The following is a 13,845-nucleotide window of genomic DNA, read 5'->3' on the forward strand; positions in this document are numbered from 1 at the left end:
GAGCTGCCTCCAGCCCGTTGACAGCTGGGATAGGCTCCAGCCCTCCCCGTGACCATCGTGAGGATAAGCGGCAAAGAAAATGGATGGATGGATGGATAGAAGACAAGAACACAATCTTCAAGAGGGCACGCTCGGTTACGACTGGAGGTAGTGTTAATAAGAGATTAAAGCTGTATGAAATTCTTGTATGTAGTCGAAAAAAAAATAAGACAATATTCCAAAATCACAAATATCGTAAAAATGAAGCAAAACATTCAGGGAAAATACAAAAACATTACATACAAAAGGTACAAATACGTAATACTACCAAAAAAAAAATTCAAAGATAAACCCAAATGTGTTAAAAAAAAGTTGAATGTATTTGGGGGAAATATACAAAATATTTTAATGAAATATTAGCTCAAGACAGCTCCTCTAGAGTTTATCAAGGTTACCATTTTTCATTTGTTTTACATTTCTAACCTTTTTGTTCAAATATTGATTGTAATTATGACATTTTATAAACTAGTTTCCATTCAAAATGTCACTTGAAAAAAATAGTATAATTTGTACCAAACATCAGTGGAGGTGTAATTAAGACATGTTCCATATATAATATTAAGAATGCATATAGAAAAAGTGGAAGATTGGTTGAAAAGTTGCAAAAACAGAAGCGATCACGTTTCAGCGGAGGCAATTCAAATTGCGTTTAATGAGCCAAACGTCACTTTATTGAAAAGAGCTCAACGGTCATGTTAAAAAAGCAACGTGAATTTTGCAGTGCAACCTCCACCCCACTGTAATCGCTTAAATAAATATATTCATTTATTATGAATGCACAAAATAGTCGAACGTCCCAAAAATGAGCTTCTGCACTGAATTTTAAATGATGTTACAGTGCACGTGTAGAGATGTGCCTGTGTTCAGAATTATGCAATCACACGCAGTCGTGTTAAAAGTAAGTCAGCGCGCTACGCCTAACAAAACAAAGTTCGTCGTCGGTCTAAACGGGAGCTCCCCTGAAGCTCGCCGCGATGTCGACCAGCCGAGCTCCGAGCTCGGCGTGCGGCCCGCCGGGGAGAAATTCGGCCGACAGTTCCCTGTAGGTGCTGCAAACCCTCCGTTCCCGCACGTCCTTCCGGAGAATGCCGTGTTTCCAGCGGTGCCGCGCCTCCCCGTACAACGCCACCAAAGACCTGCACGGGAGCGCCACGGCCACGTTCACCTGGCCCGCGAGTCCCAGCTGCGGGAGACCCTGCTCCAGCGACATGGTCAGCGTGGTGCCGGACAGCATGTTGATGGTGACCAGGCGCTCCCCCCACAGCCAGGAGTCGTCCAGGTGAGGGTCAATGGCGGAACCCCGCTGGGGGTGGTAGTCCAGATTGCATTGCTCCACGGGCTGGAAGCCCGCCAGACTTTCCTCCTCTTGCATTCGCAGCACCAGTTTTTTACTCAATGCGGGGAGACCGCTGAAACTGGCGGGGCGCACTTTCTTCTTCTTGAAGTTTACTTTTGGCCCAAAGTCCTGTAATAACAGCATTAAATGTTCAGTTGTTATTACAGTGTTATTACAGTGGTGGGGCAACTCGGTGGAGCAGGTGTTAAAAGCGTTGGCCTCACAGTTCTGAGGACCTGGGTTCAATCCCTGTGTGGAGTTTGCATGTTCTCCCTGTGCCTGCGTGGGTTTTCGCCTGGCACTCCGGTTTACCCCCACATAAAAAAAAAAAAGCAACATTAATTCGACACTCTAAATTGCCCCTAGGTGTGATTGTGAGTGCTGCTGTTTCTCTCTATGTGCCCTGCGATTGGCTGGCAACCAGTTTAGGGTGTACCCCGCCTCCTGCCCGTTGACAGCTGGGATATGCTCCAGCACTCCCCGCAACCCTCGTGAGGATAAGCGGTGAAGAAAATGGATGGATGGATAATTGGACGCTCTAAATTGCCCCTCGATTTGATTGTGAGTGCGACTGTTTGTCTCTATGTGCCCTGCGATTGGCTGGCAAACAGTTTAGGGCGTACCCCTCCTCCTGCCTGACCCGGGACTGGCTCCACGACCCTTCTGAGGATAAGCAGCTAAGAAAACGGGTGGATATTACAGTGGTGCCTTGAAAACATGAATGGAATTGTCATGAACCTGCAACCCCCCCCCACCAAAAAAAAAGTTTGGAATGCGTTTTCTTAATACAAAAACATTACTAAATAATTTACACTTTGTAAGAACACAATAACAATAATTACATAATTAAATGAGATTAAAGGGAATGTTTTTGCCACACTTTTTGCTTAAATTCAATGCATATTGTGCTTCTCACGCTAGTCTGCGTGCCTTCGCCACTGGGGGGCAGTATAGGAGAGACTGCACTGAAACTGGAACTGCACGAGAGTGTCTGCTTCACAGAAATATTAGTCATTCTTCGCAGAGAATAAATAATATTTCCCTATGTATACTGCACTAACATTGTTCTACATCTTTGTGTACCTGTTTCTTCCGACCCGACTGGGACAGATTCCAGACGTCCTGGTCCATGCTGCTTATCAGCTCCTTCTCCTCCTCCTCCGATAGGAAGTCCTCCCACAAGAACACGCCGGGAAAGGGGAACGATGCCGGCTCGCCATCTTTGCGCACGGCGAGCTTTGTCTCGGGGTCGTAGAAGAAAAGGTGCCTGATCTATTTCGATGTAGAAATAGTTGTTAAATTGTATTGTTAGACAGGAAAAAAAAAACAGCTTTAATTTAATTTAAAGTGAGCCATTATTCATCGGAGGGAATATGTTCTAGATCCACTTATGATAAGTGAAATTTCACTATCCAGAGTGTGCAAATGGACAGGTTTCCATTACGCCATCTTGTGTGTCACCACCACCCTTAGACCAATCGGATAAATTAAAGACAGAAAAAAAACTCGACGCTTCACCTATCACCTGTGTTCTTTGAACTGTACGACACACAAGATGGCGTTACTGGAAACCTCTCCATAATGATTGTTTATTTTGTGTTTTACTATTCTCCCATTGCCAATAAAAAGTTGAAAAGTCAATCCACAACCGTAACTCTCCTTTCCCACGTGAGGGCATTACAGTAAGCATACTTAAAAAATAACTATTGATATATTCTCTAAATGTTTGATAATAAAGTAGATACAACTACTATTAGCATCATATACTATTTTGTGTTTTTTTTAGGTGATATTTACGTCATTTTTACTTATACCTGATGTCTGTGTTATTTGATTTTAGTATACGTCTTTGAGAGATTAAAGCTAATACATAAAAGTAAGAAACACTTACACGTCAACAGGATACTGCAATTTTTGCGGCGTGTGTGCGTGCGCGAATCCATAATAACACGATATCCAGTTTGCACCGCGAGGGGACCCGTAGGCTCAATATATCACAAGCGACTAAAATGACCGAATGGCAATTCACAAACACAACAAATTACCTTCTCTTCGGCCAAGTGACTTTCTTTTAACTTCTCACACAGAAGACATCGCCGGATACCTTTGCATGCGCAAGAAGCAGCAACACCACCCGGAACCATCATCGTCCCGACCTGCGTCTTCTTCGACTCAATGTTAGAGGGACGCGTCGCCTCAAACATAGATAAATACTGCCATCTTGCGGATAGTTTGGGAAGCTTGTTTTAGCTTCTACCAAGTCATTAAATCACCATTACAAACAAATCAGATTATCCAACATTATTTTGGCGCAGGTTCCAATAAATGGATGCATCCATCATTATATATTCAAAATGCAGAAACGATCCTGTTTAGGGTTGCTGGTTTTTCAATAAAGATCTTAAAACGAAAAAAACACTTCCGTTTTAGAACACGCCCACCGGAATTACGTCTTTGTACCCGGGTAAGTTTCAGTTGTGCGTATTTGTTGCTGAGCTCCATCCATCGTAAGTACATTTTAAAGCTTATATTACCTAATTTAGCTATGTAGTTTCATATCTTTACGCAAATTTAGGCATAATAATATGTATGAAATAGAACTAGTTTAAGTTACGTCCTAAAAATTGACTAACAGTGGTCATGACGAGTTCAGTTTACAGTACAGAATGTACAAAATGGCGAGTTTTCATCCATAAATTTTCAAGTCAATGCGAATGTAGCGTGGGACCGAGTTGTTTTGATCCACGAGGAGCATCTTAAGTAATCACTATCTGTTTGTTCCTATGGAAGAAACATTTAAAGCTCAAAAGATGAGAGTAAAAAGGGGAAAGGAGGGAAAAGAAAGCTCAAATCAGTCGAATATTTGTTCTAGTACACTGGTAGACAAATTAATTCACATTAGGAGGTAAAAAGTCTCCATATGTTGTAGAGATGGGGTAACCAAGATTTGTAGCTCATATTCGTCTCCAGAAGAAGGGGATATTGGTGTACAATTTTTGCATGATACAAATTATAACACTTCGTTTATTAAACAGCTTTTGAGATTTTAAACATGTATACCTTTTTTTTAGGCAATAGACATGATTAAAATGCTAATAAAAATCCAGAGAGTTTTCATGCTCAGGAGTATGTCTTATAGATTTAAATAAAAACAAATAAATAGCTCCCCGAAGTTTTCCACGTTGAGTAGTTTTTCAAAATGTCAACAAAACTGAAATTTTATTCTTATTTTCAGTATAAAGTTCAAACAAAAATCAAAAAGTCCAGGAAGATCCCTGGGTCAGAAGTATTTTTAAAAATAATTATCTGAAAATTTAAATAAATTGTTCTTTTAAGCTTACCCAGTTTTAGGCAAGCAAGCATACATTGACGTTAAAAAAAAAAGATATACCTTACATCAAATTGCCATATATCGGTCAAAGACACCAGACCCATCTCTACATTAACTTATACATGTCGCTGAAACCTTTGATATTATTCTGTGTAGGTCAAATTGGGATTTGGGTATTTGGGCGTGGTTGCGACTAGTTCATCACACCTCCAACCAGGCGACTGTTCTTTCTTCGACTTGACCTCGTCTTTTACTGAAAGTGCTTCACATGCGTTTCCCCAGAGAAACAATGAAGAAGATAACTGAGAAGGTTCTACTAGAGAAAGGTTCTCCAAAAACCAAAAGACTCGAGGAGATCAAGTCATTAAAGTAAGCATGTTATAGGATTTATTTACAACTTTTTCCCCCGCCGGTTCCTCGCGACACCAAAGCAAACTTGAGCTCCTTTGCAGTCTTTCCAAGCTCGGACTGAAATCGACAGACTTGCCGGTCAAGCTGCTGTCCCGCCTCCGGTCCCTGGAACGCTGGGATCTGTCTGGGAACAGACTGCAAGAGTTCCCCAAAAATTTGGAGCTACCTAAGCTCATCTTCCTTGACCTCAGCGACAACCAGATGGAGGACGTCGACTCGATTGCGGCTTTATGCAGCCTGGAGGAGGTCAAGATGGAGGACAACCTTTATATCACCGTAAGGGGGAAAAGAACAGGTTTATGGAATGCTAACTTAGGTGAAAAACTATTGAAATAGTATTATATAATAACAATAATATATAAGTAACATTGAGGGAATGTAGCAGCATCCTAAGAGGTAGTTGAAAGTTTTGGTAATTTATTATTTTTCAGTATTGTATTTCTAATGTTTTTAAATATTGTATTATTTGTTTTGTTCATTTATTATTACTTGTACTTGTTACTTATTTTTAAAAAAATATATATTTTTAAATAGGAGACAGGAAATGAAGCTTTCTGAAATGTATAATTTCATTGTTTTAGTCACTGTCGTGTTTTCTTCCGCAGGTAAGTGACAGTTACAAGCTAATGACGCTGCTGGATAATTTGCGCAGTTACAACGGCAAACACATCACTACCACGGCCAATCACGTGCGCTTTGTGTTCACAAAGAACCTGCGCACCAGGGTACAGAAACATGGCGTCTCTCTAGCGTGTTTCCGGTCGAAGATGTCCCCTGACAATCTGTCTCGTAGATCATTGCCTTGTGGGAGAGGAACTACAGCCTCCCGGATCCTCTCACAATGGATAAAATGGCTGCCCTGGAAGAGGACTTTGTTGATGCGGCGCGGAGGCAGGTGAAGTACGGACCCAGTTCGCTCAGCGACTTCACCAAATGGAAGGTAGTGAAAAATGGCTGTGCGATTTTTCTCATATTTACTGTCTCTAGCACCTTCTTTTCACTCCCTCTGATGATTTTAAGCGTAGTGGTGACATTGGTAATTTAGACATTTTCACTCAGGGGTGTAGTCACTTTTGTTGTGAGCGATGTGGACATAAATACTGTGATTTATGTTGAGGAGTAAATCAATAAATAAAGTAAATCGTCTTTGTTCTCCAAGCTTTACAGTTATGTGTTATAACCGGATCATGGCACAATATTTTTTGCAGCTCATCCGGCAGGAACTGTAACGTCAAGTTTTCCATCGTGTGTCTTTCAGGTTGGGATCCTGGCTCGGGAGTACCTGCGCTCTCTGACGGAACCAAAGGAGGATTTGTCAAACAAAACCACCGTAAGCCAAATACACGGTGATCGCTCCACGAGATCTTCAGTTTCCAGTGTTGAAAGCGACTCGGTAAGAACTAGTTTACGTAGCGGCGTGAGTCATGCAGCACAAAAGGCTTCGCCCAGTTGCCGCCGTTGTTACTGTTTTTCATTGGATTTATACGTATGTTTTAAAAGTGTCTTTCGCAGAAATATTTATTCGTATTGTGACTTAGAGTACTAACACATCAGTGACACGTAAGAGTACAAACCACGGGCAGGCACGCTCAATTATTTTTCCACAAATATTTATGATATGTGTTGGGAAATCATTTGTCCCGTACTTGTGTTCATGCTCCGGAGATTATGTTTTAAGTCAGACAAGCTTTATATATTCATTTAATGACAATGTGATAGTAATAAATTTCAAAAATGGACTTGAATTAATGTGCCGCAAAAAAGGGTTTTACAAGAGATTAATTAACATGAAGGAAAGACGATTTTCTTTGATGAACTGAACGCTGTTGAAACGCAATTGGAAGTTTGGTGTATTCAACTGGGGTAGTTAGTCAAGAACAGATCCAGTTTCAACTAACCTGCCATAGAGAGCATAAATTGTTTTACATGTCGGAACAATGTGAAGCTCTGCAAACTGGTGCTAAACTGCAGTTAGGGGACAAAAATAATGCTACGCTGTGCGCAAAGTTTGCAACACTGCTCTAATGTCAGTATGCTTCATAAAACTGCAAAGCTGATGCTGTCAAATGCTGATGGCTTCACACCTGTTCAAATGACAACTGAAACAAAATAGACAAAAGGAAGTATAAAGTGACTTTTGGGACACGCAGCATTTATGACACATTTGGCTCCCGTGTTGTGTTAGTGGAGGTTTGTGATAGATTCTGGTGGGTGAGTTCCAACCTGCATAGAAATTTGAGTAAAGTCGCTCTTGTAGAAACGGAACTCCACGATAAAGTAGGGCCCGTGTGTAAAAGTTTGCACTAAAATCATCAGACCCTGCATTCATGCTGTGTGCTCATCATCCAGGAGGTCCTCACCCCCGTGAAAAGGAAGCAAGCGCCGGCATTGAGAGACAGCGACTTGCAGCTATCTCCTCGCAAAATGGCGCGATCCGAACCTGCGGTGTCCTCTTCGGCCGAGGGCAGCGCCGGGAAAATCAAACTCCGTCCGAAAAGCCGGACAATCACCAGTGGCACCGTTCCTGTGAGCCCCACCGCTGGGGGTCAATGTCTCTCGACATCTACCCGTTCCTCTGCGAAAAAAGAGGCCGCCAGCAAAATTGGGACACCGCCCAGAATAGTGCCAGTGAATGGTGCGAAGAGTGGACGGAAGGAGACGAGTGATGATGTGATGAAGAGCATCAACAAGACACAGGTATACAAGCGCTAAACTCATTTCGATTTGTTTGGCTTCTAATGGCTCTCTGCATGTGTCAAGGAATTTTCAGCACAGTGGTGGTGGTATGACTTATGAACCGAAGCACTCATACCTGAAATCATCCTATGCCACTGAAATGAGTGGAAATGGCAGTCTGTTTCAGCTCCACAAAAAAATAAACAAAATTAGTTTTTAGTAACTAAAATAATACTCTACAATCTTATACTTTGTAAAAAAACAAAAAAAAAAACAATCAAAAAGAAATTGTATAATTCAATGTAAAAAAAAGTTTTGTGCATCTTGATTTCATGGTTTAGTTCACATTGGCGATGTACTACTTTTAGTGAATGCGCCCATTGGCCACGAGGGGGAGTATTTTACAGAAACTGTACTGCATATGAAGAGGAAAGTCATGACTAAGTGACTCAGTAAGCTGCTATAATTATATTACGGGTATATTGCCAGCTCCAATCAAACCCTAGCCCCTACAGGAAAAGTTAAACATAATAATGATGGTCCATGTTGATTGTTTTGCAGCCGGTGCGTCTGGAGCCTCTTCACGTCTTGCAGTGTCACAGCAAGCAGGACAACCCAGAAGACTTCTCCACTCAACTTTGGTCCTGTGCCTTCCAGCCTCAGCCTGACTCCTCTGGTAGTTGTTTAAGACTCTCGCTTGTCTGATTAGTCATGACCTGTGGTGATGACATTTTTTTTAAATTGCACAGGAAGTCGCTTGGTTGCTACATGCGGTGGAGACTCTTTGTGTGTGATCGACTGTGAGACTGGCGTGGTAATGAAGAAGTATAAAGCGACTGGAGAGGTTTGTCTTGTGACTTGTTCACCTCATTATTGTTTCTCTTTATTACCCCGGCCAAGGAGGAGTTTTTAGGGGGTTCAACTCCTGCTACTGTGCATGAAAAAGCCTGCATCCAAAAAAAACCCAAACATTTTTCTCAGAATAATAAAGTAACTTCTAAAACTGTATATCCCATAAATTTATTTTTAAAATATATTTTCCAATCAACTGTTGAAAAAAAATATTGTCCTGTTTTTGGGCGGTATTATAAAAAAATATTTATATATTTAAAAAACAAATACATTATTTTTAATAGGTGTTTATATTTTTTGTATTCATCTCATTGTCCAGTAAAAAAGCCTGTAACTTGAAGTATACTGTGTTTTTATATAGAATTTAAAATTTTAAACATTGAAAAAATAAGTTTGGAAATAGACTTGGATGTTGGATGTCAACAGTGCAACATTTTTAGATTATTTTTATTCAGTGTATTTATTTGTATTTATCAAAATATGCATCAGCATCAAAATCTGTAGTTTCAGATTGCACACTGTTTATGCTGATTGTTGAAATTCAACATGGAAAATGATCTAAATTATACACGGTGGGCCAAAAGTAGAGTTATAGTTTCACATTTTTGATATGTACGTTTTGTCCAAGCTATTGATGCCATTGTAACTTGAACGGTTGGCTGTGAATGAGCGAAGTGCGTTTGTTTTTCTATCCAATAAACTATTGGGAGATCTAGGTAATTATACAAACCATAATTCTAAACTGGTATTACTAAACCTATTTTTGCCTACACTGTATGTTATCTTTGTAATTCATGTGTAGCATAGCCCTAGTTCCGATTCTGAATACATATAAAAACCCAGAGGAACTGTTATACAAAGCCCTTAATCTCCTCCAACCCGATAAATAAACATGAATAAGTTTGGTGTTTCTCTTCAAAAGGAATTTTTCTCGCTGGCGTGGTCCACTGTGCAAATGTCCCGAGGGGCCGATGACCCGGTGCAGCCGTGCAGCATCCTGGCGGCGGGCGGGAAGCGAGGCCTGGTCAAGCTGATCCACCCCCGGTGCAACGTGGCCTATGGCGAGTTCCGGGCGAGCCGCAGGGCGTTGTCAGTTCTCTGTTTCAACCACCGCCAGGGCAACTTCCTCTTCAGTAAGCAAACACTGTCACCTCGACAAAATAAAACAACAGTTTCTCCGGCGGGATATTGAAAGAGCCACTGTTCTTGTATCTCTTGCAGCGGGCTGTTACGACAACAAGATAGTCCTGTGGGACATCGGAGGGGTGGACAGCAAGTACAACTTTAAAGTTGTGTAAGTCCTTTAAAAAATATATATTTTTAAGAAGTGTGTTTGACCATATCGGTGTCTCGGTTAACCAGTTAACAGCCAGACCACTGTGCGCTCTCAGTCTGGAATTCCCATGTCACTAATCACGCAAGCCGCTGCCTTTTAAAGCCATACACACTCAAAGTCACTGATACTACAGTAGAACAATGACCCAAAGTGGACAACAACACCTGGACTTCCCATGCATGTGTTTACTACCCAAAATCCATTTTTGTTCAATTCCTTGATGAGATATTATTAGAATACAAAGTTCTAAAAAATATTCAACAGCTGCAGCCCTACAATAGACTCGACACATACCGTAATTTCCGGCCTACAGAGCCCACCTGATCATAAGCCTCACTCAGTACATTTGCAAAGGAAATACCATTTGGTAAATACATAAGCCGCACCTGTATAAAAGCTGCAGGTGCCCATGTTGAAACCCACATTGAAACATGGGATATTTACAAAGAAAGACAGTACACGAAAAGAGTTTTCAAAGTTTTAATACCTTAGCTTAGCTTAACATGGTAACATGAACAGGGCTGTTTTAAAAAAAAAACAACACACAGCCGCGGCAGCTACACAGTAGCAACACGGTAACACAGCACTAACAGGGTTGGTTAAAAAAACATACCGTTAAAACTCACTGAGACATGCCAGTAACACAGCAGCAACATGCTAGCGTGGCGCTAACGCTAGCGCGGCACTAACAATGCCGGTTAAAAAAACATACCGGTAAAAATCACTGAGACACGGCAGCAACACGCTAGCGTGGCGCTAACACGGTTGGTTAAAAAAAAAAAAACATACCGGTAAAATCACTTCCTCAGCACATATATTCCACCGGTCTCATTCTTTCCTTTTCTGCTTGAGTGCCCCTTGTGGCCGGTAGGAAAAAATGCACAAATTAGCCTCATCACTGCATAAACTGCAGGGTTGAAAGCGTGTGAAAAAAGTCACCGTTTATAGGTCCACTACTTAATCTTCTGTCTCTCACTAATAATGGAATTTTTTAAATTTCAAGTCGTATTTGTAGAAGTTTATTGTCCTCATTTGTTGCCTCCAGGCAGCTTCTGGTCTTGGAGAGCAGCTCCACCCCACTGCACATCTGCCTTCCGCCCACCAGGCCCGACACGCAGCTTTTGGCGGCATGCGACGACGGCCTGCGCTACTACAACGCGCAGCTCACTGCCAACGGTGCCACCAAGAGGTCGGTGTGAAAAGTTTGACTCTGGCAGTGGTCAGCTCAAACATCATTTAACGCAAGTGTCGACACGGGTTCTGAAGGTCTAAAGAAGCAGAGGTAACCTTTCCGGTTTATGAGAATGAAGACAAAGACCTCAACTACCACACCATTGATGGGCTCCGTTTCCTCACTGATGACATCGTGGGTAAGTGGACGCTCATTAGCCACAGCAACTCTTCATTCAAAAGAGGTGCGCTGGTGCTCTCCCATGGCATGGTGTCAAGAAACTACGTTTAAGTGTGTTGTGGAGTTTCATTTAGACAAATATTGCATTTATAAATCGTTTGCGGCACTGTTAGAGTTTTGCTAATTTCAATTTATTTTAAGTTGATATTTTCAATTGTTTACAACAATAATAACTAAAATAAATAAATAAACAACCAACAAATAATGATCCAATTATTTTGTGAGATAAGAGGAGGAATTAGATATGAGACAGAAGTTAGTGGGCCCACCCGTGTTACAGCTAACGCTAAAGTTGTTGTCGTCACGATCAGCCTCCAAGAACTTCACGCACAGCTGCATCTACCTGTGGAGCTGGAACCGGACACGATCGCAGCAGCCCGACAAGAGCCGCTGCGTACGCGCCATCGTCCTGGCCAAGCTGCGCTGGGCCCGCACGGAGATTCCTTACCTGGCGCTCAACACTTGCCCCGGTAAGCCCCGCAGCCCACCGGGGCCGACGGGAAACAAACTGACACGCATGCCAGTCGTTGAAAATGACAACAAAACAACAAGATAGGGCACAAATATACCTCCTGTCGGCGTGTATTCTTCCGCACGGCTGTGGCTTTTTGTTCATTTTAATTTTTTTACCTGGATTTAAAAAAAAAAAAAAACTTTCGAGATGAATCTTTTCACTCTTCTTTTCTAAGCAATTATAAACATTGCTTCCTCCTGTCTGACTATGTTGGCTCCTCAGTCAATGAATATGTGAGTAGGGTTAGCCGCTTGTTTTACTCATTATCCTCTGAGTCAATTTACATATTTACTTATTACAATTCAGAGACGGTAATATTGTAATGGAATTATCCAGAGGACTGACAAATGAGTGGTAATGCATAATATATGAAATAACTAACCCATCTGCCTTCAGGACGTTCTTACGTCGTTTGTGGCGACAGCGAAGGGAAGGTTTGGACGTACCACATCGCTAACCTCCAGGACAGGTTCCAGGCTGAGAAGCCCATCGGACCCACGGAGGTAAGTGGGTCCGGGTCGTCAGCGTTTAGCCGGAGAAGGGAGGAAAAAAAAAAAAACAACCTCTTCGCAGGTTCTGGCCACCCGTTAACGTGTCGCCCGTTCTGCTCAGGTGCTCCAGTGGCCCGCTCCCGTCCGCGAGGGCCTGGGCCAATTAGAGGGGCCGTCCATCAACTGCTTGGCCACGGACCCCGACCTCCAGTACCTGGTGGCCCTCAGTGACAAGAACATGGTGACGGTGTGGAAGAGGGCGCCCTGAGAAATTGAATACGAACTATTAATACGACTTGTATGATGAAGTGTCCGGCGAGAGTCGACACTCGTCCGTGTACCCAATGTTCTTTGGGTTCCATTCCAAAATTCAAGAGGTCAGTGGTTTCGGAATACGGTGTAACGTGAGCCACTACTACAGTATGCAAACACGCATACCACCTCAGCTATTTTTTTTTTTTTTACTTGTAATCCCAGTATAAGATCCTTTTTGATATACAGTATTTTAATCTTCTAAACTGGCCAGTTGTACTGAAGAAATGGTCACTGTGTGACATTTTTTTCCGATGATTTCATCACTGTACTTTTATTTGAGAGAGTTCCACAGAAACACAGTATTGTGTTGAAAGAGCAAAGTTAACATGACACATTTTAAGTACTGTGATTTATTTTTTTTCTTTAACCTGTATTGCATTTTATGAAAATGTTCTGACACTGCCGGCACGTTGGATCAGCTGGAAGGCATTGGCCTCGCAGTTCTGAGATCCCGGGTTTGATCCGCTTGCGTGGAGTTTGCAATTCGTTTGTAATTTTTTCATTTTTGATCCTACTGGATACTTTTGTTTAGCTCCTGTAGAGGACCTAAATACTAAATACCTAACTACAACATATTTTGAATAAAAGTGAAATTGTCATTGTTTCACGGTTGGCATTATTTTCTTTTTCATCCTTGTAAATGTTAAACTATGGTTCTGGCACAAGGCCATAAAAGGTGGCAGAAATGCCCACAATAATTTTATTCTGGTATATTTTTAAGAAAAAATGTACTGACTAAAATATTAACTGATTAAAATATATATTTACATACAGTAAGGTGTCTGGTCCATAAATATAGGGACATTGGCAAAGTCCTCACCTTCTTGGTGCTAAACATCTGATCTAATTCATAAACTTTCCCAACTTTTAACTCGCAAAAGTTATTCTCATTTGAAAATGGTAGTTGCACAAAGTATTGATGGATTTAAAAAAAATAAATATTAAAGGACTTTGTCACATTTATGTTAATATAATTTAAATCCAGTGTGAGCGTTTCACCCGAATTTTTATCCAGTTTTTTTTTTTGTTTTTAACCTGCAGAGTTTGTGTTCTGTCCAAGTTGGAGGGAAAACAACACTACCATTTTTATATTTGCAGATGCTGATTACAGTCATACATTTCAACGTTTGACC

The 13,845-nt window shown here is 41.5% G+C and overlaps 2 protein-coding genes across 2 annotated transcripts; one reads left to right on the top strand and one right to left on the bottom strand.

Annotated features, from left to right (window-relative positions):
- Positions 1 to 638: 638 nt before the first annotated feature.
- On the bottom strand, positions 639 to 3,580 carry alkbh4 (alkB homolog 4, lysine demthylase). The gene is made up of 3 exons (XM_061803477.1): positions 3,421 to 3,580; positions 2,459 to 2,647; positions 639 to 1,504 (listed from the first exon to the last, which is right to left on the bottom strand). The coding sequence occupies exons 1-3, from the start codon at positions 3,577 to 3,579 to the stop codon at positions 983 to 985; spliced, it is 870 nt and encodes a 289-aa protein (XP_061659461.1). The 5' UTR covers position 3,580; the 3' UTR covers positions 639 to 982.
- A 260-nt stretch (positions 3,581 to 3,840) lies between these two features.
- Positions 3,841 to 13,431, top strand: lrwd1 (leucine-rich repeats and WD repeat domain containing 1). Its single transcript, XM_061803238.1, has 16 exons — positions 3,841 to 3,882; positions 4,989 to 5,075; positions 5,159 to 5,393; positions 5,723 to 5,842; positions 5,911 to 6,057; positions 6,376 to 6,510; positions 7,467 to 7,814; positions 8,355 to 8,469; positions 8,543 to 8,637; positions 9,568 to 9,778; positions 9,867 to 9,939; positions 11,027 to 11,170; positions 11,248 to 11,351; positions 11,704 to 11,862; positions 12,303 to 12,409; positions 12,519 to 13,431. Exons 2-16 carry the CDS (start codon positions 4,996 to 4,998, stop codon positions 12,663 to 12,665), a joined length of 2,220 nt encoding a protein of 739 aa, XP_061659222.1. The 5' UTR covers positions 3,841 to 3,882; positions 4,989 to 4,995; the 3' UTR covers positions 12,666 to 13,431.
- The last annotated feature ends 414 nt before the right edge of the window (positions 13,432 to 13,845 follow it).

Source organism: Syngnathoides biaculeatus, chromosome 18, assembly GCF_019802595.1.
Source record: "Syngnathoides biaculeatus isolate LvHL_M chromosome 18, ASM1980259v1, whole genome shotgun sequence".
Taxonomy (NCBI): Eukaryota; Metazoa; Chordata; class Actinopteri; order Syngnathiformes; family Syngnathidae; genus Syngnathoides; species Syngnathoides biaculeatus.

Coding starts and splice junctions, on each gene's coding strand:
- alkbh4 (XM_061803477.1), bottom strand. CDS start 3,579: ATGTTTGAGGCGACGCGTCCCTCTAACATTGAGTCGAAGAAGACGCAG. Junction 2,648..3,420: donor GTCACTTGGCCGAAGAGAAG/GTAATTTGTTGT, acceptor ACATCGAAATAG/ATCAGGCACCTTTTCTTCTA. Junction 1,505..2,458: donor AGTCGGGTCGGAAGAAACAG/GTACACAAAGAT, acceptor CTGTTATTACAG/GACTTTGGGCCAAAAGTAAA.
- lrwd1 (XM_061803238.1), top strand. CDS start 4,996: ATGAAGAAGATAACTGAGAAGGTTCTACTAGAGAAAGGTTCTCCAAAA. Junction 8,638..9,567: donor AGTATAAAGCGACTGGAGAG/GTTTGTCTTGTG, acceptor TCTCTTCAAAAG/GAATTTTTCTCGCTGGCGTG. Junction 9,779..9,866: donor CCAGGGCAACTTCCTCTTCA/GTAAGCAAACAC, acceptor TATCTCTTGCAG/CGGGCTGTTACGACAACAAG.